The sequence below is a fragment of the Panthera uncia genome, chromosome A2, assembly GCF_023721935.1.
Source record: "Panthera uncia isolate 11264 chromosome A2, Puncia_PCG_1.0, whole genome shotgun sequence".
Classification (NCBI taxonomy): domain Eukaryota; kingdom Metazoa; phylum Chordata; class Mammalia; order Carnivora; family Felidae; genus Panthera; species Panthera uncia.
Window position 1 is genome coordinate 15,989,000 of NC_064816.1, and position 24,265 is coordinate 16,013,264.

Below are 24,265 nucleotides of genomic sequence, written 5' to 3' on the forward strand. Positions count from 1 at the left end.
GGGGGGGGGGGGGGGGGGGGGGGGGGGGGGGGGGGGGGGGGAGGGAGAGAGAGAGAGAGACAGAGAATATCTCAAACAGGTTCCATGTGCAGAAGAGCTCCATGTGGGGCTTGATCCCACGACCCTGGGATCATGACCTGAGCTAACTGAGCTAACTGACCTGAACTAACTGAGCCACACAGGCACCCCTCCAACCTCTCAATTCTAACCTCGAGATGAAACACTTTTCATGGAGTTGTGGTCAATGGAAGCCAAGTGCTAGACCAGCCAATACAGCCCGTGTCTATCAGTGGGTACAAGCTGCCTCCTGCTTCCAAATTCAACCTGGACAAGAGGCCTCAAGCAAGCGGGGAAGAACATTTTGCCTGCCCTTCTCAGATCTCTCTCCAGGAAACTGAAGGCAATAGTGAAGCACGCCTTTACAAAAAAAAGGTCAGAACGAGTCCTGGTGAGGGAGGAAGAAGAGCGAGCAAGCAGGTATGTGCTCACAGAAATGGCAGGATACATGACCGTGCAGTCCCAACTGCTTCTTATTTTCAGCAGGCCAGAGCTTTAGGCTTTGACATGAAGGACAAGATTGCCCCACCTCCTGGATCACCAGTGGGCATCCCTGTCAGTAGCCACCCAGTACCATCCTCAACAAGGAAAGTACAGATGGAACTAACCAGACTGGAAAACTAAACAGTGTGATCTCACTTCCACTTCACCCCAACTGAGACGAGTGTTCTTGGGCAAGTCACTGAGGATGCCCAGAGCCTCGTTCTGCAGATTATATAGAGTGAAGCTAGATATCTGCCCCCTCTCACCGTATGACTTTCTGTATCATCAAGGAAATGGCTTGTTATAGTGCCTTATTATGTCACTGGCTCTTCCAACATGTTATGAAAGCAAATATTTTCATTTTATAGACCGGAAACAGAATTTGTAAGAGGTATCAGATCCAAGTCTTCTGACTCTAAATCAAATTCTCTATCATACTATTCTTTGCTCAAATGAAACAGTTCATGTGAAAGGACTTAACAGAACAGTCAGCATTAGAAAATAAAAATCAGGTGTGCCTGGGTGGCTCAGTAGGTTGAGTGTCCTACTCTTGATCTCAGTTTAGGTCTTGATCTCAGAGTTGTGAGTTCAAGTCCAGTGTTGGGCTCTGTGCTGGGTGTGAAGCCTACTTAAAAGAACAAAACCAAAAACACACAAAACAATTAAGGTGTATACTTTAGTTCCAGCCACCACGTTTTCTTCCTTGCTATTATAAGACTGCTCTGCTTCCTGCAGTAAGTTTTTCTTTTTTTTTTAAACTTTATTTATTTTTGAGACAAAGAGAGACAGAGCATGAACGGGGGAGGGTCAGAGAGAGGGAAACACAGAATCTGAAACAGGCTCCAGGCTCTGAGCACAGAGCCCAATGCGGGGCTCGAACTCATGGAGATCATGACCTGAGCCAAAGTCGGCTGCTTAACTGACTGAGCCACCCAGGTGCCCCCTGCAGTAAGTTTTTAATTTAACAAACACATTTTGGCCCCCTGCAGTGGGCTGGCTGGTGACCCCCAAACAGATATGGACATGTTCCAACACCTGGAACCTGTAAATGCAGCCATCTTTACAAATGGGATTAAGTTAAAGGTCCTGAGATGAGAAGATCACCCTGGATTATCTTGGTGGGCCCTAAATCCAATGACAAGTGTCCTTATAAGAGACACATGGCCACAAGCCAGGGAATGCCACCAGCCATCAGAAGCTGGAAGAGGCAAGGAAGAGACTATCCCCTAAGACCCCTGAAGAGAGCAAGCCTTCCTAGATTATGAACTTCTAGCTCTTAGAACGGAGGCAACACATGTCTGTTGTTTTAAGTCACCAAGTTTGTGAAAGGGGAAGACATAAAGACTGAGTCACTCGCCAATGTCATAAAGTGTGTAAACAGGAGAGCCCAGATCTGACTTGGGTATTGTGGCTCCAGAGATGGTGTTTGTACTGCAGTGCACCCTGTGGATGAGGGTCTGGAGGAGGGGATCCATCCTTTGTCCAGCAGACTGTGTGATGCAATCCTTGCTGCTACTAAACCAATGGGTCAGTTGTCTGACCCACACCCAGCTCCAGAGAGAAACAATTCTCCAACCAGCAGCTCGGTGTGGGAATTCTAGCAGGGAAACAAGCTATTCAGGAAACAATCTGGGAAAGAGGAGAATCGACTACAGATTGACACAGACCCATGAGGTGATGCCTACCCAACATGCACTGAGCTAGGGCTGCAGGCTCTTGCCATCAGGGCCCAGTGGTGCCATTTCCGAAGCTAGGTGCTCAGTGGCAGTGGCCTGTTTACCTATTTCCCTATTTCTTTACGGCAACAAGCTGTGATAGGGCAGCTTTAGGGTTTTCCCAGGGCATAAACCCAATGGCTGCAAAAAAACTTCTTTTTCTTGATCTAAATCCTGAAGCCTTCTGAAAACCAAAGTTTTCCTACCTTCCTGTCATAGCAGGGCAAGAAAGCCACTGAGACACAGATGTACAGGGTACAAGAGAACAATAGCTCCTTGAGAGAGGTGGCAGCAGACAGGAAGTATCAGAGGAAAAATAGTTGACTACTACTTAGGCAGACAAACACTTCTCAGGAAAGGAAGGGGCATGAAGAGCAGTCAATATCCATCCAGAGGTCACTGCTGTCACGCTATACAACTCACGGTGTGGGTGCATCTAGGGCAATGCATTTAGGGAACAGATAGCGGGAGACAAGGATGTCATTCTCAGTCAGGGTCTACCATTTGCCAGGCAATGACAGTTATCTCATTGAAATCTCTGGGCTGTCAGGCAGACTGGAAGACAGAAAGAGCCCAGTTTCAAGATAAGGAAATGAAGTCTCAGAGAGACTATGTAATTTGGCCCCAAATCCCAAGAACAGAGACAGAGAAGATTCAAACTCAGGTCTGTCTGCTCCCAAGGCTCGTTCTCTTTTCCTTAACACCTACACTATCTTACCTTGATGGAGTAGCTCTCTTCTTGGAAAAGATGTTTTCTAACATAAAATTTGAAATGGGGCAGAATTTAAGAGGACTGGTAAGAGAACAGAATCAATTTCTCGAAATACAAACTCTGTCCTCTTGAAATCTAAACATTCCTGTGTTCTTTCTGGTGTCTGACAAAGCTCTTATCACTTTTAGAAGGATGACAATGTCTGAAAGTACTTTCATGACCTCTTACTAAACAGGAAGAGATCTGGCCCACATGAACGTGAAATGCACAGGAGTAGACCTTATGAAGCAAAAAAGGGTGCACTTGTATGTGTCTTCCAGGAAAAAAAAAAAAAAAAAATCAGGTATCTCCTTCCCTGGTAGAGAGGGAGGTGAGAGAGACAGACGACATGAGGCTTTAAGACAGCAGCATCAAAGCAAAAACTGGTGGGAGTTTGACCTACATACAAGCTCTAAAACACACACACACACACACACACACACACACACACACACACACCCCAAAAACAGCAGGCATCCAAAGCCTGAAAAATGGAAAGGTTTGCTAAAATTAGGTTTAGCCTAGTGGAAAAATCCCTCACACTCTCTCAGGTTTATTAGCTCTTTTACTAAAGCATGATACCCAACATGCCTGGTGGAATATTTAAGGATTTTTATTTTTGGGGATGGGAGAGGCAGGTGGCAGAAGAACATGAAACTAGGAAAGGAAACTCGTGAATTTCCAATCTTGAACACATTTCATTGCTCCATTTCTAACTGTCCACAACACATCCACTGGCTGAGTGCCCCGGAGAACGGAAATAACACAATCGGGGCCAAGTGAGGGGAAGCCCAGGCTCCTAGGGGACTCCTCCTTCTGCAGAGCTTCCGGGGGTGGGGGGGGGCCGGGGGCGCCTGCAACAGACATTCTTTGTTGAAGACTGGGTCCTCACTGTTCTCTTTGTAAGGGGAACCTGCTACTCCGGAAAGTGGCTCAGGATCCTTGTTATCCACGTGACGCAAGCAGGACCGAAGGCCCAGCAGATACTAAAAACTTGGCCAATGTGATGAGCCATTCCTTTCTCCTTTTTGGTGTGGGACTGGGAGTTCAGGGGGTGGGCTGGGAAGGGATGACTGGTTGGAATCCTTTCCTAAGCACCGTTTCTCACAGGTAGGGTTGTGTACGTGAGTCTAACCTGGGGGTTTAAAAGTCAAGTGACTAATGCCTTGGTGGAAATTTCCTTAAACAACCAACATTTTACTAATTCTAGTTTTATCATTAAAACATCATCTATACCATATCTGAGTTCTCATCAATTCAGACCAATTCCTATTCTGGTTTTTTAAGGCACTTCTAAAAATTCTTCTACTATTAACCATGAGGAAACCATAAAGGTATTTAAGCCAGTGTGTCCTTTTCCTTTTCACACACAGAGGCTTCCTCAATGCAGGCAGCTCATTCCAGATCCATGAAAATTCCAGAGTGCTTCATTTACTATAAATGCCCAGGGGAAAGGAGGGCAGAGCTTACACCACACCTATGAACTATATTTTTGTCGTTTCCTTTCGACTCAACTCACTGATACGTCATGCTCCTTTAAGAATGGGCCGAGGCCTGGGGCACCGGGGTGGCTCAGCTGGTTAAGCATCCAACTTCAGCTCATGATCTCAAGGTCCATGGGTCTGAGCCCTGCATTGTGCCTGATGCTGACAGCTCAGAGCCTGGAGCCTGCTTGGATTCTGTGTCTCCCTCTCTCTCTCTGTGCCTCCCCTGCTCTGTCTCTCTCTCAAAAATTAAGAAACATTTAAAAAAAAAAAAAAAAAAAAAGAATACGCTGAAGCCCTTGGGAGTACTGACCACTTTACATTAAAAGAGACCTTCACTTGGGGCGCCTGGGTGGCTCAGTCGGTTGAGCATCCAACTTCAGCTCAGGTCATGATCTCACAGCTCGTGGGTTCGAGCCCCGCATCGGGCTCTGTGCTGACAGCTCGGAGCCTGGAGCCTGCTTTGGATTCTGTGTCTTCCTCTCTCTCTGCCCCTAAGCCACTTGCATTCTGTCTCTGTCTCTCTCAAAAATAAATAAACATTAAAAAAAAAAATTTAAAAGAGACTTTCACAGGAACATGATAGGACAGTCCACTCACCACTGTTCTTCAACATAGTACTGGAAGTCCTAGCTTCGCAATCAGACAACAGAAAGTAATAAAAGCCATACAAATTGGCAAGGAAGAAGTCAAATTTTCACTCTTCACAAATGACAGGATACTCTACTTGGAAAACCCAAAAGACTCCACCAAAAAACTATTAGAACTGGGGCGCATGGGTGGCTCAGTCGGTTGAGTGTCCGACTTCAGCTCAGGTCATGATCTCACAGTCCGTGAGTTCGAGCCCCGCGTCGGGCTCTGTGCTGACAGCTCAGCGCCTGGAGCCTGCTTTGGATTCTGTGTCTCCCTCTCTCTCTCTCTGCCCCTAACCCACTTGCATTCTGTCTCTCTCAAAATTAAATAAACATTAAAAAACTACTAGAACTTACACATGAATTCAGCAAAATCTCAGGATATAAAATCAACATACAGAAATTGGTTGCATTTCTATACACGAATAATGAAGCAGCAGCAGGAGAAATCAAGGAATCGATCCCATTTATGACTGCACCAAAAACCGTAAGATACATAGGAATAAACCTTACCAAAGAGATAAAAGATCTGTACGCTGCAAACTATAGAACGAAACTGAAGAAATGAAAGAAATTGAAGAAGGGGCACCTGCATGGATGGCTCTGTCAGTTGAGCGTGCAACTCTTTATTTTGGCTCAGGTCATGATCTTACAGTTTGTGGGTTTGAGCCCCATATTGGCTCTGTGCTATCCGCACAGAGTCTGCCTGCGATTCTCGTCTCTTCTCTCTGCTCCTCCCCTGCTCGTGCTCTCCCTCTTAAAGTAAATAAATTAATTTTTTAAAAAAGTTAAAGAAGCCACAAAGAAATAAAAAGACATTTCATGTTCATGGATCAGAAGAACAAACATTGTTAAAATGCCTCTACTACCCAAAGCAATCTACACCTTCAGTGCAATCCCTATCAAAGTAACACCAGCATTCTTCACAGAGCTAGAACAAACAATTATAAAATTTATATGGAATTAGAAAAGACCCTGAATAGCTCACGTAATGTTGAAAAAGAAAACCAAAGCTGGAGGCATCATAATTCCAGACTTAAAGCTGTATTACAAAGCCATAATCATCACAAAGTCAGTATGGTACTGGCACACAGACACACAGATGAACAGAAAAGAGTACAGAACTCAGAAATGGACCACAGCTATATGGCCAACTAATCTTTGACAAAGCAGGAAAGAATATCCAATGAAAAAAGATGGTCTCTTCAGCAAATGATGCTGGGGAAACTGGATAGCAACATGCAGAAAAATGAAATTGGCCCACTCTCTTAGACCATACCAAAAAAAAGGATGAAAGACCTAAATGTGAGACAGGAAACCATCAAAATCGTAACCTCTTTGACTTTAGCCACGGCAATTTCTTACTAGACATGTCTGTGGAGGCAAGGGAAACAAAAGCAAAAATGAACTACTGGGACCTCATCAAGATAAAAAGCTTCTGCACAGTGAAGGAAACAATCAACAAGACTAAAAGGCAACTGATGGAATGGGAGAAGATATTTGCAAATGACATATTAGATGAAGGGTTAATATCCAAAAATCTATAAAGAACTTATCAAACTCAACAACCAAAAAACAAATAATCCAGTGAAGAAATGGGCAGAAGACGTGAATAGACACTTTTCCAAAGAAGACATCCAGATGGAAAACAGATACATGAAAAGATGCTCAACATCACTCACCATCAGGGAAATACAAATCAAAACCACGATGAGATAGCACCACACATCTGTCCTAATAGCTAAAAGTAACAACTCAGGAAACAACAGATGTTGGTGAGGATGCAGAAAGAGGAGAACCCTCTTGCACCGTTGGTGGGAGTGCAAACTAGTGGCAATGTAATCTGGAAAACAGTATGGAGGTTCCTCAAAAAATTAAAAAATAATAGAACTTCCCTATGACCCAGCAATTGCTCTACTAGGTATTTATCCAAAGTATAAAAAAATGCTGATTTGAAAGGGTACATGCACCCCAATGTTTATAGCAGTGCTATCAACAATAGCCAAATTATGGAAGGAGCCCAAATGTCCATCGACTGATGAATGGACAGGCATAGGCATACACACACACACACACACACACACACACACACACACACACACACGGAATATTACTCGGCAATCAAAAAGAATGAAATCTTGCCATTTGCAACAATGTGGATGGAACTAGAGTGTATTACGCTAGGCGAAAGAGGTCAAAGACAAATATGATTTCACTCGTATATGGAATCTGAGAAACAAAACAGATGAACATAGGGGAAGGGAAGGAAAAATAAGATAAAAATGGAGAGAGAGGCAAACCTTAAGAGACTCTTACATACAGAGGAGAAACCGAGGGTTGCTGGAGGGAAGTGGGTGAGAGGATGGGCTAGATGGGTGATGGGCATCAGGGAGAGCACCTGTTGGGATGAGCATTGGGTGTTACATGTAAGTGATGAATCACTGGGTTCTACTCCTGAAGTGAGTATTACACTGTATGTTAACGAACTTCAATTTAAATAAATAAGTTAAAAAAAAAAAAAATAAAGGAGATCCACACAGTCAGAAGTGCCCTCTTGGCTCAGGTAAGTAGCACAATCAAGAACACCTCAGGAAGCAGCAGTCACTACCCAGGCCACTCTCCTGGTTCCCCATGTGCTGTCACTATACCCTGGTCAAAGGATACTATGTACCTGCTCAAAAACTTGTTGCTATCATGACTGTTCAACTTGTGCCATCTGGGATTGTAGTTTCACAGGGAGTACTAGTAAGGCTTTAATTTAGAAATCTCTTCATGAAATCACAGTTTTCCAATTTAAATGAAAAGATGAAATGCAGTGGTGTGTATTTTATCAGATTAGCAAAACCTAAAGGATGTACAAAGATGGCTGGGGCCACCTCCAGCTTCCATTTGCCCACTGTACACCAGAAACACACTACTACAGATACTTCCTTTGCCTTTTTGTTTGGTAGGGAACAGACCAACTTGGGACCCTCTGTCAGAGACAGGAACAAAACACACACACAGCTGGAGCTCCTAAGTTATTTCCAAATAATTAAGATCCAAGGAAGAGCAAGGACAGCATGAAGACAGTACTTTCTTTCTATACAAAATTCTAAGGATCTGAATGAATTAAGGGGTAGTAGAGGAAAACTTCAGAGGTTCAAACTAAATGCAATATATGCAGGTATGGGTTTATACCAGCCACTTTGGGGACCAGGCCCATGCATCTGACAGCCTGGCAGATTCATGAGACTGAGCCACTATTTTTACGGGCTCTACCACTGACAGACAGTTTTGCGGAGAAAAGATTATGTGGGATTTATCTCCATAATTATACCAACTCTAAGTCAGAAGGTTGGACAAATTAACCACCCAGTGATAAATCTGTCTTGACCTTTTCACCACTTCTCCAACCCTGCTGGTTTTTCAGAGGCTGATTTCCCCTTCCTTCAGACTGTAAATTCTGGCCAAATACTAAAAGCTAGCCAACTGACCTGGATAATTATCCTCAGCTCCTAAAATAAATGCTGTGGCGTGTAAACTTTTCTAGAACTTGGGAAACAATAGTTGGAAGGACCGAGCTCAGAGTTAACTGACACCTGTAGCAAATCAGACTGAAGCTGAACTTCACCTAAAACACTACCCACTTCCTTACCTGCCCTGTTTTGAAGGCCCCTTTAGCGGATTGCTAGTATATGGTGTACCAGACTCACCTGTTACAACCAGCTTTTTCTGAACTGGTGATATGAAGGCAACTTTTAACTAGTGGGTTCAATTTATTGTTCTTAATTTTACTCTTGAACACACTTGATTTAATTTTACATTTGAACTCCAGAACACTCCCACAACACAATTACGTTGAGCTGTTACAACTCTCTCACACACTGCTAGCGTGTAAACTGGCAGAACCGTTTTGGAACACTACTGGCAGCATCTACTAATATGAACATACACATATCCTATGACCCATTCTAGGTACTCTGGGGCACACACAACAGAAATGTATACCTATGTTTATCATATGTTCAGAGCAACACTTACCATCTGTAAGAACGAACACCAGACAGAAGCAAAACTCACTGTGTGATTCCCTCTAGATAATACTCACAACCAGCCCAACTAGTCTGTGCTGGTAGGAATCAGGACAGTTGTTGGTCCTGGAGGAAAGAAGACTGAGAGGAGTATCATGGGGGCTTCCGGGTATTGGTCACACAGGCATATTCTCTTTGTTAAAACTCACTAAATACTCATGATTTGTACCTTTTTCTTCATAGGTACATTCTATTTCAATAAAAAATTGTAAGAAAAAAGATGATCTCATGACAGATTTTTAAAAAACCAGTCTCCACATACATGCAATGATCCTTTTCTTTAAAATTCACTGAAGAAAAGCTTATTTCTGTGAGAAAGTAAAAAGAGAAAACGCCCTATTTCTATTCTAAAGGCTATTTTTATGAACTCTAGTTCCTTTGGCATGGTCTCCCTAAGAGAAATAGCTGTATCTGAATCTGCTGTAAGCCCCCTCTTAGTGCTGTCACGGGGCAGCATCGTGGGGTCACTCTGGAATCAGATGGAGCCCAGCACAAATCCCGGCTCCACCATGCAAGGTCACGTGGTCCTCACCATGCATGCACAGTTCCTGAACTGTGAAGTGAGCGAAAACAATACAGGTGACAGGCCTTGCATGCAAACATTTGTCCTCACCAGGGCGTGAATTTAGGGAAGAAGGCAGCATCTCTCTTCCCATCTTTTATGAGCTAGACGCAGATGTTAGAGCCCTTTAGGAGTCCTCGGTGAACAGTTACTGCGGATGATGCCACTTAACACCAGCCAGAATCGAGACCAAGTAGCCACAGTGAACTTTTAACCCAGTAGCTTTAGGAACAAAATTTTAAAAATAACTATTGTTTCTAAAAAATCACTTTGTGGTCTTCATTCTGTTAAGCATTTGTATCTTCGGAAAGTTAAACTTTGAAGAAAATTAGATCTCATACAGAGAATTTAAGATCTGCTCAAGCAGACAGAAAGACTGAGGGAGAAGGATCCTATGTTGTGAGCAGGGCAGACCCCAAAGACTACATCCACAAATATCATGTAGATCAAGTGGCAAGTCTGATGGTGGGTTATAAATTCCACAGGGAACGTTTAAGAATCGTGTGTGTGAAATGAAGGCCTCCCAACTGAAGTCAACTTAGCCCCAGTCTGGGGTAAAGCCAATAAAAACTAATACCTAAAACATGTTTTGGGTTGTGAATTAAAAGATCCATGTTGATAATACAAGTTGCGAGATCATAGTTTTTTTCAGTCATGGCTTCCTCAGGCAAACATGCCTGGTTATTTCCGTGAGCAGATTTAGAAAATTTGTCATCTGAGGAAGTCAGGCTGTTATTAGTCATGTTGGGACCTTCTCTGGCTTCCAAGGGTCACTTTCCGTTACCTTAGTTCATTTCTACATGCTTTGGCCAAAGAATTTGCATCCCACCCCAAGAAGCACAAGCCTGGGCTCTGCTAGACACCTGGCCCGCTGCTGTAGGGTAATTACGAAAACCCTCCAGGACGACTGTTACTTGAGCAAAGTGACATACGGCACACACCCATATGCACTGCTCTCCGCAGAGGGAAGAAATGTTGGGGGAGGGGGGAGCACGAAGAAAAGCTGAAATTAAAGGTACATTTTAGGTTTTCAAGATGTGGGTAGGTAGTTTTGGGTAGGTAAGTTTAAAAGGACTGTGAGATCAACTTTCAAGGTGGTCAAAAGGTGGCAAGTAGTTGCCAACTTGAAAGGGCTCCCGTCAGCTAAAGACAGAACAATCTGAGCATCAACAAGAATAATGTCCATAATAGATTAAAACACATAAAATACACAAAAATATGTAAATTCACAATACTAAAAACATATACACACAACAGGGGGGGAAAACCCCCTTATTGTCACCTTTGGTGCAGGCGGCAGTGGTTAGTAACTCATTATCCATGTAACCGATAAAGAGAAAAGATGAAGAATTTACTCAGTCTTTCCTGTAAGGACTCATTTTCAGGATAACTAAATGATTGACCACAAAAAAATTTTTTTTAAGTTAAAGAATCACTGCTAATAAATGAAGAAGACATAGAAATAAATGCAGAAGGAATAATCAACTTAGACATCTCACCATTTTGCAACACCTGATGGTTTAAATAGCGGATCTACAAAGCAATTCTCAAAGGCAGGTAAAATCTTTGGTGAAGTCTGATGGGGAATGCATCGACCAGCCTAACAACACCAGAACTACTAACCAACCCTACTGTCACCAAGAGAGACAACCGAAATTACAGTAAAACTGCCAGCTCCCAAAAAGTGAACCTGAACCTGGTAAAACATTCAGACAGAGCAAGCCTCTGGATTACGGGAGAGGTGTTGAGAGAGAAGTGGGGAGAAGAACATACAAAATGGCACTACGCACCTAAAGGCGACATGCAGGCACGGTCAAAACCCTAGTTTCTTCAATACTTGAATGACATTTGAAAAAAAAAAAAAGGAGGGGAGGTGAACTGTTACCACATTAAAACAGTTTTAAGAGAACAAATACAATGTGTGGACCTTATTTGAACCCTGATTCCAACAAATGAAGCATCCAAAGACATTCAGCTAATGGTACTAAGAGTTATGGTTACTTTCACCGGGTGTCATGATAGTTATGTTAAAGAGTAAGATTTCCACTGGTTAGAGATACATTCTGAAGTCTATTTCTTGCCCCAAAGCGAGGAGAAACAGATAAAATATTGATAACTGAGGCTGTACAACAGCTATGCAGGGAGGATTATTATACTATTCTCTCTACTTTTGTCTATGATAGAAGATTCCTATAACAAAAAGTTTAAAATGGCACAAAAGGTGATGGGTATTGAAGCTGGGTCGTAAGAATTCATGGCACTATGCTTTTTGTGTGTGTCTATCTTTAGTTAGACTTGTAAGTTTAACCTGTAAGTTAAAAAAAAAAAAAAAATGTAGATAATCCAAGGATGAATTTTTAAGGAACTATGGGATCTGTCGGCCACTAAGAGACTGACCAAGGAAAGGCATCACATCAGGAACAGAACATGGCAGGCATTATGTGGTGGTGGCTATACAACCAGATTTCATTTGCCTACCATGACCCGGATGACAATGAACATGCCAGTCACAGTTCACGTCTTGAAAGGTTAGCTCCTTTCATGCTATGCCACAGGGATGACCCAGTCTTGTCTGTGAGCAGAGTGTGCCTCTCACCTGGCTGGGGTGGATGAGGTGGTGGCATCTGGTGGTGCATGAGAGGGTAGGGAGGAGGCTGCTGATGAGGCATCATGCCGGGGTGCCCCGCTGCTCCGAGTGGTGCCAGGCCAGGTCCTCCTGAGTGCTGGTGTGCCTGCTGAGGGTTCTGCCCATGCTGCTGCTGTTCCATTTGCTGTCGGGCTCGCAATTCAGCGTATTTCAGCTGTTCCATGTGGAAGTTCTGGCGTTCAGTAAGCAACTGCTGCCTCTGTTGTTCTAACTGTTAAGAAAAAGAAAGGAAAGAGAAATGACACCATGAGAGGTTCTCAGGAATGGATGACACATAGGATACCTACCTGATGCCTGAATTCCCTATACCGCATCACAGTACATAGCCACCTCACCTCCTGCACGATCTACAGTGAGAAAAGGCATTATTTCTTGAGTAGCAGATTTCCACTTGGACACTTGTTAACAAGATCAAGGTCTTTGTGTTATGTACAAGGTCTGCCTTTCTTTACAACCTTCACCCAGTGAGGTTAACTGTTCTCTGGGCCCACCCAGTATACATGTAATCCTTTGTTTGGCAGGCCTTCAGATAATGTAAAAATAGTTTCCATGACTGCTTTAATATTCTCCAGGTAAAACAAGCCTCTCCTGTCCTTTTAACAGTCTCCTCACCTGCTAAAATTTCAAGTCCACACAACTTTCCCAGGTGCTCTCTTCTGGACATGATCTTTTGGTTACTATTTTTTTTTTTTTAACGTTTTATTTATTTTTGAGAAAAAGAGAGACAGAGCATGAGTAGGGGAAGAGGCAGAGATAGAGGGAGACACAAAACCCAAAGCAGGCTTCAGGCTCTGGGCTGTCAGCACAGAGCCTGACACGGGCCTCAAACTCACTAGCCGTGAGACCATGACCCGAGCCAAAGTCGAATGCTCAACTGCCAGAGCAGCCCAGATGCTCCTGGTTACTATTTTAGAACATGACACAGAGTTAAATCCTCTGGATAGTGGATGTGGCCTTAGCTGCAAATATACACACTTTTCTCTGTGGAGCTTTGACAGTGCCACTGCAAATCTTAGCTTTCAAGTACCCAAAATTATACTGGGTGACACATTCACAGAATATCTCAGATGCCTAAATAAAGATGTGCATGAATCTTGGTTTAAAGAATGTAAGCATTTCAATACTCAAGATAATCTTTCTGGGACCCAAGTTAAAATAAAGAGAAATAAGCAATTATACATGCCAGGAAATCCAGAAACCATATGCCTGACAGTAGTTCAGAGGATGAAGCACACCTCATATGCTATCAAAATTGATTTGATTCAGGCCTGAAAAAGAAAATCAACTTGAACATGAAAAAAAATAAAAATCCAGATTTCTCGAAGAAGTGTAAAGATTTTAAGGAGGGTTAACGGATCTATTTCCTTCCAATAATGTTCGATCCCACCATTTTCAATGGCAAGACGTGAGTCACTGGGAGACTTTTGAGCTTTTTCTAACACAGCAGCCATAAGCCACAAATGGCTCCTGAGCACTTGAAATGTGGCTAATCTGAAGTGTTATGTGTTGTAAATATCAAACACACTGAAGTCCGAGGTCTTAGTATGGAAAGCAATTGATTTTTCATACTGATTACATATTCAAATAATATTTTGTATGTACTAGATGAAATAAACATAATTTCACCTTTTATTAATGTGGCTACTAGAAAATTTTAAACGACATATATGGTTCACACTGTATTTGTGTTGGATAGCACTATTCCAAGGCATTTAATAGATTAAAAATATGTAACATTTTAGCTTTCAGTTCTACAAATAAATACTGTATACTGTCATTAGGAAAAAGGGGTTGGAATACGCATGAGAATTAGCTTAAGAATATGGGCTGTCAGCAGAGAGCTGCCTGAGGAGAAGACCATGTGGCCCCAAGCGAGAAGTATTACTGGTCATCAGGAGTAGTAACTAGGGAGTGTCCATGGACAGATGGGGTGCAGGAGGACAGGCCACAGGTACAGGGTGAAGAGAACAGGCATGACCAGATGAGGGGGAAGAAAAATGGGAGAGAATAGACGGTAAAGCCTATGTCCCACTGGTTAGCTGGCTTGCAGAGAGTCTCCCTAGGGAGATCTTCTGAACTAAAATAATCTTGTGAGTGGTTGAGGGCTATCAGGAGGGAGTGTGGCAGGGAGCCAACACGCTAGCCTCATTTTCTAGGAAGGGTGACCTGAAGAGGCTAAAGCCTGGTCCAGTCCGCCTCCTCCCTGTTTGCCTAACAAGCAGGGAATTCCAAGCTGTAAAAACCAAGAGTCCTCTGGAAGTCCAGCTCTGCAAGAAGAGAACATGTAATCAAGGAGTAAAAGGCAGTCTGATAAAAAAGGGATCTAGAAATTCCGGCTATAGGCCCTAGGATTTGTTTTCTCCTAACCATTCCTTCTAGGAAATTTAGGACTTTGCCGAGGTTAGACATAAGAGGTTGCCAGAAAAGGACCTCTATCTATGTTCTGGTCGAGCCACTAATGGTCTGGATGGCTTGGCTGAAGTCCTGCAGTTATGTAAAAACTACAGAATTTAGGTCAAGATCTGCTTTATAAAGAAGCTAAACTGTTACTACAAGAGATTTTGTGTCTCTGAAGGGAAATTTTGGTCCCTGTGTTGCCTATCTCACTGGTTTTCTTTTTAAACTAATAAGCCAGTCCTTCTTTGAGAGCTGACCTTAGTCTCAAGGTATTAACCTCGGAAAGAAAAACTTGCCCCATTTTCCGTATCTACAACGGTTACTAACCTTAATTATACTAATTTTTCCAGAGCTTCACTTGTCATTTCAAAACATGGAAGGTAATTAAAAGAAAGTAATTAGAAGAATTAAAATAGATTAAGTGATTAAACACACACGTGCACGCACAAGCACACACACCCCTGAAAGAGAACCCAGCTTAAACTAAAGCTCCAGTGTGGGCTGAACAGGTCCTCTGGGGTGAGAGAAACGTCCGGACAGAGAGCTACCAACTTGGCTCCCAGAGGGCTGTCTCTGCTCTGCGGCATACGGAGCACAGCTCATGGACACATCGTGGCTTCATCACGCAGAAGAAATAAGTACCTCCTCGTTGTGGGTACTTTGCTGTTACTCAATTGGACTAAAGACTAAATTCACTTTTTGGCAATCCGAAACAATGTAAATGGCAGTTTTTGAGGAGAGTTCGACAGCACAGAGCAAATTTTAAATGCATGCAGCCAGTGATTCTACATCTGGGAATCTATTCTATAAAACTATGTATGTGTGCCTACCAAGGACAGTAATTAAAGTCCTGGTTTTTGTTTGTTTGTCTGTCTTAAAGTTTATTTATTTATTTTGAGAGAGAGACAGTATGAGCAGAGAGAGAATCTCAAGCAGGCACCGTGCCATCAGCACAGAGCCCAATGCGGGGCTTGAACCCACGAACTGTGAGATCATGACCTGGACTGAAATCAGGAGGTGGGACGCTTAACTGACTGAGCCACCCAGCACCCCATAATGTACAACTGTCTGCGATACGCGTAATTAAAAAAAAAAAAAAAGAAGCTACAATATTTATTACATAATCCCAATTATATTACAAAAAAAACTTTGTGTTCATGTGCACACACTTTATATACACACTGAAAATGTTACAGAGAACACCGAACAAATTAAGTGATTATTCCTAGAAATGAAATTGAGGGTAAGAGAGACTTTTTAATTCATTTCTTTCTTTACTGAAAGTTTTTTCATCACAAATATTTTTGTTAAAAAACAAACCACTAAAATAAAAAAATAAAAAACCAAAACAGTAAAAGCAGCCAAATTACATGTTACAGATAGCTTGATTTTCTCCTCTATTTTCCATTTCCTAGGACTATGGATAAAGTCCCAACAGCTAGTAAACAGAATGTTAATGAATCTGTCCATTTTCTTTCGTGGCTCCAATCTGGCTGTAGGGAACCCCACACAGTAGCCCTGCTCTGAAGACACACGCTCCTCCTCCACATTCAAACTCTGTCCTCCTCTCCCCCTTCACTCCTACACTGTGTATACAGAAAACAGCCAATTCCAAGCGGAATCTGAACACAGCAGAGCACTCTTCTGCACCCAGACACCAAACGCAGACACAGCTGCAAAGTGCAGCAGCCAAAGCTCACACAAAGCTCTTCTCCCAACTTCACATGCACACAGTGCGGAGGAAGGGGGGGGGGGGGGAGCGTAAAGCCCATCTACACTGCCCAGAACGGCAATATCAGCTGAGACCTAAAACCTCTCACTACTTGGGCTCAGAACTAAGCAAATAATCATGCCTTCCTTTGAAACGTTTGGGGTCAGTAACCAGACATCCACTAACGAAAAACCAAGTCCAAGACAGACATATTCATTCCTTCCTACACCCGTGGAAAAGAGAACTCCACCATTGCGTTCTGCTGCCTCCATGTGTGTCTCTGGAGGCGAGACACAAAGGGGCAGCCGGCACTTCATTATGACAGGTCTTCGGTCTTGCTGCCCTGTGTCTGCCTCTTGTTTTCTGATTCAGAACAAAACCTACACAACTGAGTACAACTTTCTTCATCTCAAATAAAACTACCCGTAACATAATGGTGCATGTCTAACAACCGATTCAATTACATGGCCGGCTGTGTAGAGATGCATTAGTCCAAATTTGCAGAAAACAAAGTTACATACACTTCTCCTGGGGCAGGATAAAATTCACTTTCTGGCTTTTTGTTCTTTCTTCCTTAATTTGTCATCAAGTACAACAAACTTTCCTAAATCTACATCCTATGTGTGATGATGTCCTATTAGCGAAACCTTTAACATTTATCCATAACTTGACCATTTCTCTTCACATTCATGGCCACTGCCTTGCTCTAAGCCATCATCATCTCATGTGGATTATTTTAACAATCTCTTCACCAGTCTCCCCTTTTCGAACCTTCCCACTTTGTTAATTTACTCTCCACAACAGAGCAGGTACACTGATCCCTGCTAAACTGTAAGGAAGATCATGCCAGCCCCCTGCATTTATTCCATATTTTTATGGAATGCATAAAATAGGCTCTACAGTTATTCCACACTTTAATCAGAGGAAAACGAAAGGCCTCTGGATGGCTTACAGGGATTTCTGTGATTATGTCACCATATCCCTGACTTTATCCTGTCACCTCCTCCTCATTTATGCTCTAGCCCACGCACCTACTCCTTAGTTCCAAACATGCTCTTGCCTGAGAGCCTCTGCGCAATATGTAGGCCTTAGCAGCACATGCCTGTCAGTTTCTGAATAAGGCCTACTCAGATGACACCACTTAAAAGTGAAATCTCTCCTCTTTCCCTGCCTTTTCCCTGCTCACTTTTTGTCACAAATAAACTTAGAAATTAAGAGAAAAAAAAAGTGAAATGTCTATTTTGCCCCTCCCCCATCGCCTCTATCTAGCCTGTAACATACAGCTATATGTATATATACACACACAGCACAGAACATCTTCTAACACCCTTCGTTAATTATTTCAAACTCTACCAAGAAAAGAGTTTGGTTGGGTTTTGTTCACCACTGCATCCCCAGTACCATACACATGCCTAGAACAAAGTAAGTGCTCAATAAATACCTGTTGAATGAACAAATGACCTTAATCCAATACCTATGTGGCAAAAGCCATCAACTCTGGGCAGGAGGACTCTTCAGTTTCCTCTGTAATCATGCCCTTCTCTCCACATTCTGGATTTAGGTCTTTTTTATAGCTAAGTCTCTCCTTCACTAGGAAAGTTTCCTTGATAATCTCAGCCAACCATGGCCTCCTACTCTCTGGATTTCCATCCTTGCAATAAGCGGTGTCTCTGTGTCTAGCAAGACACCCTCTAACTTCCTTGAGGACTGGGTCTGGGATTCCCACAACGTCCCTCTTTTCTGAAGGTATTCAATTTCTATATCTAGCCAAATGACCTGCAGAAACTCAGAAAGCATTTAGTCCACTAGATCAGCTCAAAGATCCATTCTCACTGGCCTCACATTATTAGTTTTTAATCCAAATGGGAACCAGGCTTTAGACAGGGCCCATGCTCCCAAGTCTCCCCAGGTGGCCCTAGTCCTCAACAAAGCCCCTGTCTGAAACCTGCTCTCCTGACTCATGTGTGCTGTTCTCCCAGCATGAAGGCCGCTTAGGTGGGCAGATCCTCTGAGTTGTGAACCCAGCACCAGCTCAGCCTCCTCACCTCAACTAGAGTCAACATTTGTGATCACATCATTTCCTTGACGGACTCTGCACATTTCATAACTGCCTTCCTCCAATATTAGCATTATGAGACAGCTGCAACAATATCTACCGAACTCTAATTACAGCTATATGCATAGTTTCTATAAAAGATGTACAACTTTTATATCTTTGTCCTTAATTACTAAATACTTAAAGACTCAAGAGCACTGATTTTAAGTCATTAGAGAAAAAAAGTTCCTATCTGATTCTTAAAGCCTAAGAACAGATTTTTGAAATCCATTGCTATATAAAAAAACCACATGTTTAATGAAAACAAAGTACATCCTGGGACTACGGCTTATAGAGAAAGAGGAGCAGAAATGCATCTTAAAGTGACACGATGCAATGTGGTACGGAGAGGAGCACCAGGCAGTGAGCTCAAGGCTCTGGTCCTAGCTGACCTGGACCTTCCAGTGTCAACTGTCTTGAGCCATAATAGAGAGATGATAAAACCTTGCATATCTCAGAGTCTTTTGGTTAAAATGAGATGAGAATAACTCTTTTCCTTATAGATATAAAGTGCTAGATGAAAACACAGAACTGAACAAACACAGGTTTGACGCTTGGCTCTGTCATTACGAACTGTGTTTGGAGGAACATAATATCCCCTACGCCCAAGTCTCTTGGTCTGTAAGAAGAGTTACCAAAAATTGGCCTTACATTCCCATCTAGCATTACTGGTGGATACTTGTCCAGGGATATTCAAATCAATCAGTATTTTCTGCTAATGGCTTCCTCATATGGTTTTTGAGAGATTAAATGAGAAAATCTATATAAAGTGGTTTAGCACAGTGATTTGTCAAATATGTGTTTAGAAAGCTAACAAAGGCTTACAAATATTTGGATCTAATATACAGTAACTGGGTACTGGTGTACCTAAAGAAAAGGAGGTACATCAACATTTACTGGACACCTACTGCGTGCTCAGACACTGCACCAGACACACGCCATGCTCCTCTCATCTGATGCTCGCCACAGTCCTGTGTGGAAATCACAGGTAGAAAAGTAGCCATGGCTTTGCTTGCCCACAGGGAAGGACAGGATAGCAGTGCTTGCTGTAGAAGAGGTTGTCTTCACTGTGCAGGACATGAATGGGAGACATTTTGAATTTCATTGGACTCCCTGGTTCTGAGACGAGCCTCCAAGTTGGCCTCAACATTCCTACTTCCTAGTGTTTACACCTCCCCCCGTCCCGAGCCCTGTCTACCCCTCAACCAGAGTTGGTATGTGTAACAGAGAGAACACAGCAGAAGCGAAGGGATGGGACTTCCATGTTTAGGTTACAAAAGACAGTGTGGCTTCCATTCTGGGCGCTCTTTCATGTTCTTGCTCTTTGTAGTCACTTACTCTGGGGAAGCCCCTTCATGAATAGAAAAGTACACGTGGCAGGAGCTGAAGTTCTTGCCAACAACCATGGAGTCAGTTGGGAAGTGTGAGCTCTGGCCCTGCGGAAACTCAGGAAGTCCACAACCTCATAGGGTCCCAGCCTGAGCTACCCAGCCAAGCTGCCTACCTCCCAACTCTCAGAAACCACGTTAAGACTTGGTTTTCTGTTTTCAGTCACTAAGCTCTGGGGTCATTTTCCACACAGCAATAAATAACACAGCTGTGTTACTGACACTGAGTGGCAAGGAGTAGGGACTGTCCCACACTAAGAATTTTCCTGCTCCAAATGCTGATTGAGAGAAGGACAACCACAAAGATTTTCAGCACAACAACCCTGTGTGGTGGAGAGAGTCAGCAGAAATGCAGTCCCAACGTTTTCAGTTCTGTTGTTTTATTCAGAGACTAGCCTAAAATGTTTTATATGCTCTGATTAGAATTTAATAGCAAAGACAAGACTCAAGTAAGAAAAATACAGTGCAATGTAATTTGAGACAATAATTATTACAAATCCACAGACAAGGGGAGTTCTGAAGGTCCAAGAGAAGTGCAGCCATTATAGTGGGCCAGTGGGTGTCTGAGAATCAGTGGCGAGAACTGGAAAGGGGCAGAGGGCAGTTCTAATCTAGGTGACAATTTCACTGGGGGTTTAAAAGAATGGGGGATCCCCAGGTACAACCTCTGAAAGAAAGTGACTTAGAGCTGAGAAAAGAGCACCCTGACAATCTGGACAATGTTCTGTAAGTGCCCAGTCATGCCAATCTTCCAGGCTGATACATCAGTTCTGTTTTATGAAGGACAGAAAGGCATCTGGTTGTCAGTGGGAACGACCCAATCATCATGGAGATCCTGCATGTGCCAATAATCCACTATGTTATAACCCCCTGTTACCCTAAGGCCACTAAAAAAAATCCATAAATGACAAAAAGACAGCTTATGAGGGTAAGATAAACACAAATAGTCATTCCCCACAGCTCCAGCTCACCTCAGAGAAGTATTCTCTGCCACCCTCTTGCTCTCCCCATGTTCCAGGTCTGCCTCCTCTCTGCCCTCACTGGGGCACTGAACACACTGTATCATCATTGGTTTTCTTGAGTTCCTCCCCCATTAAACCAAAGGGCAGCTTTCCACTTCTCCAGCTTCCAACACTGATGCTGGTGTACAGTCATTCAATATTTGCTGACACCAGGGCCTATGATGTGCCAACTCTGTGTTTACCAAGACACTCGATCAATTCTCTCAAAGGGCATATACTCTGGAATGGGAGACGGACACACGAATCAGCAACTACCACACAGTGTAAGTGCTCTATCAGGCTGCCACGACAGCAGATGGGGTGGGCAAGTCACCCATAGGGGCAGTGCTGAGGGATGCAGAAGTGGGGATCAGGGCCTTGCTGGCAGAGGAGCACAATGCACACGGGGGCACAGAGAACAAGGCCATGAGGGCAGCCTGCATGTGGTGTGGTGTGGCTAGTACCCAGAGGGTGACAGAGATGAGACCAGGGTGGCCAGCAGCTCCTAGGGAAGGAGAGGGCCAATGATGTGAGAGATGCTTACAGGTCAGGAAACTGGGGGTGGGTATGGGAGGGGGTGGGTAAGAGAATTACCGAAGCAGCCTCTCCATCCTTCAGGGTCAGAAAACCTGCTGATCTCAGGACAAAATGAAAATGGTCTGTTTTGTAATAGTTACTGGAATGAGGAATTTGCCAGAGGATGCGACTAGGCTGACCACTAAGAAATAGCTAAATAAATACAAACAGGTCCTTAAAATTAAAACTCTTAGGGTAACTGGGTGGCCTAGTTGGTTAAGCATCCAACTCTTCGACTTGGCTCAGGTCATGGTCTCACAGTTCAAGGGATTGATCTCCATGTTGGGCTCTACACTGGCAGTGTGAAGCCTGCTTGGGATTTTCTCTCCCTCTCCCTCTGCCTCTCCCCTGCTTGTGCTCTCTCTCAAAAGAAATATACATTAAAACAAACAAACAAACAAACAAACAAACAAACAAAAGCCACCAAAATTCTTCTGGGATAATTTAATCTTAAGGTTAAATTATCTACCATTTAGAGATACCAGTACCTCATATATAAAGAAGTCAAAAACAGGGTGCCTGGGTAGCCAAGTTGGTGAAGCGTTCGACTCAATTTTAGCTCAGGTCATGATCTCACAGCTTCTAAATTCGAGCCCTACATGGGGCTCTGTGCTGACAGAGCGGATCCTGTTTGGGATTCTTCCCCTCTCTCTGCCTTTCCCCTGCTTGGACTCAAAATAAAGAAATAAAAACTGGAAAACAAACAAAAAAAAGTCAAAATAATCAGAACAAGTCCTAGCTAAATCCACTGCTTAGAAAGTTACCAATTCCTCCTCTGGTCAATTCATTAAAATAAATTTCTCTGTAATTTTGAATAATTAACTGTTCCACTATTTGTACGTTTCTTTTTGTTGCTTCCTTCTTCATTTTTAGCCTTTTTCATCATTCTCTTGATCCTGTCTGTCCCCATACATACTACTGAGGTGCTCAGCAAGGCCCAGGTGACCTCCGCTGTGCAGAGGAGGGAGGAAGACTGAAAGTCCAAGGCTGGATCAGGGGAGGGTTTGGTTAAAAGATATCACAGAAAAAAGGCTCCTCACTCAAGATGAGATTAACTCCTACTTTCTGGTATTTGTATTGAAGAAGACATGAAATCAAGAAAATTCTTGAATCAGACAAGGGAGCTACATGACTTCTACTTTATTGGTAACAAGTAGGGAGTAAGTTTAAGATGTAACTTCTATAGACGAAAGAATTGATACCACCACGCACCTGGGAAAGCGGAGAGGTGTAAAAGCTGAGGTGTAAATCATTAGTTTTATTTATTTATTTTTTTTTTAAATTTTTTTTTTCAACGTTTTTTATTTATTTTTGGGACAGAGAGAGACAGAGCATGAACGGGGGAGGGGCAGAGAGAGAGGGAGACACAGAATCGGAAACAGGCTCCAGGCTCCGAGCCATCAGCCCGGAGCCTGACGCGGGGCTCGAACTCACGGACCGCGAGATCGTGACCTGGCTGAAGTCGGGACGCTTAACCGACTGCGCCACCCAGGCGCCCCAATCATTAGTTTTAGAATGAGAAAAGAGTGCTTTCTGTTTACCATCAAAGGCTGATAATCCCTTTGAAAGGGCAAAGTAAACACATAAACAAGGACCAATGGAGTAGGTTACTATTCATTTTATCTAACTTGTAGTTTAGGAAAGGTGGTCATTATTTAATTGTCAAAAAGCCACTACAAACTTCCCCTTACTTACAGCCTCCTTCTCTCTGTCCATGATAGTTTCCAGCTCCTCAAAATGTCGCAGTTTGATCTCCAATTTCTTCATTTGTGTCTCAACCAGCAGGGCCACCAGAGACTTGATCTTTCTCTCTTCCACGGCAGCCAGGTGCTAAGTGTAAAAGATCATTCAAATTAGGTAGGTAAACATTTGCTTAAAATACAGAAACAAAATGCTCACGTTGATATTCAAAGTAGGGATTATATAATTAAGAACAATGACCGATGCCCCCTTTCTATGTTTCTACCAAACATTTACTTCAATTTAAAATAACTATTGCTGAATTTCTGGTCCTTATAGGTATAAATAACGCTGTTAAAGGGTTAAAAAAACAAAAAAAACACCCCAAAACCCTCCCTCCCACGGTAAACTACTCCCCTCAAAAAGAGCCCACCACAAAGGGGAAGTGTAATCAGAACACTGATGGGCAAAGAGGAGGACACAAGTAGCCTGGGGTACACTTCCCATCTACCACCCACCTACCTCGCACCCTCACCCTTTTACTCTATGCCTCCCCTCACTATCCTTCCCCCTTTATGAACTGTCCAGGGACAGCTAAACAGTGGATTCTCTCAGCACCCAACACTCAGACACAAAGCTTCTGGCTTCTCTCTAGTGAGTGGAACCACGGGTGGAAAGGAGAGGGTGAACAATATTCCACCCCTATGTTTGCAGATAGGATCCAGAGCAAGAGGAACAAATATAGTATAGAACAAGAAGTTACACTGGAAGAATGTGCTACTCACCCGCTACAGGATGGATGATGAGCCCTATTCATTCACACTTCCTGCCTACTCAGCAGCACACAGAGGAAGGCACCACATTACACCGAGAAGATGAGGGTCCCATATTTGGTCCTGACTACCTGTATCTGGGAATGGGTCAATCCCACCTAATCCAGACACCATCTAAGAGCTTATACTAACAAACCCCCAATAGCATTTTGCATTCACTTTCATTACATCTGTTGAATT

The 24,265-nt window shown here is 43.2% G+C and overlaps 1 protein-coding gene across 1 annotated transcript in view; it reads right to left on the minus strand.

Annotated features, from left to right (window-relative positions):
- SMARCC1 (SWI/SNF related, matrix associated, actin dependent regulator of chromatin subfamily c member 1) overlaps positions 1 to 24,265 on the minus strand; it is a 173,598-nt gene that overhangs the window by 8,884 nt on the left and 140,449 nt on the right. Inside the window, exons 26-27 of the mRNA XM_049639431.1 lie at positions 23,268 to 23,402; positions 12,354 to 12,615 (exon numbers count right to left, since the gene is read on the minus strand). Coding sequence (XP_049495388.1) covers positions 12,354 to 12,615; positions 23,268 to 23,402 — 397 coding nt within the window. The remainder of the gene's footprint in view (positions 1 to 12,353; positions 12,616 to 23,267; positions 23,403 to 24,265) is intronic.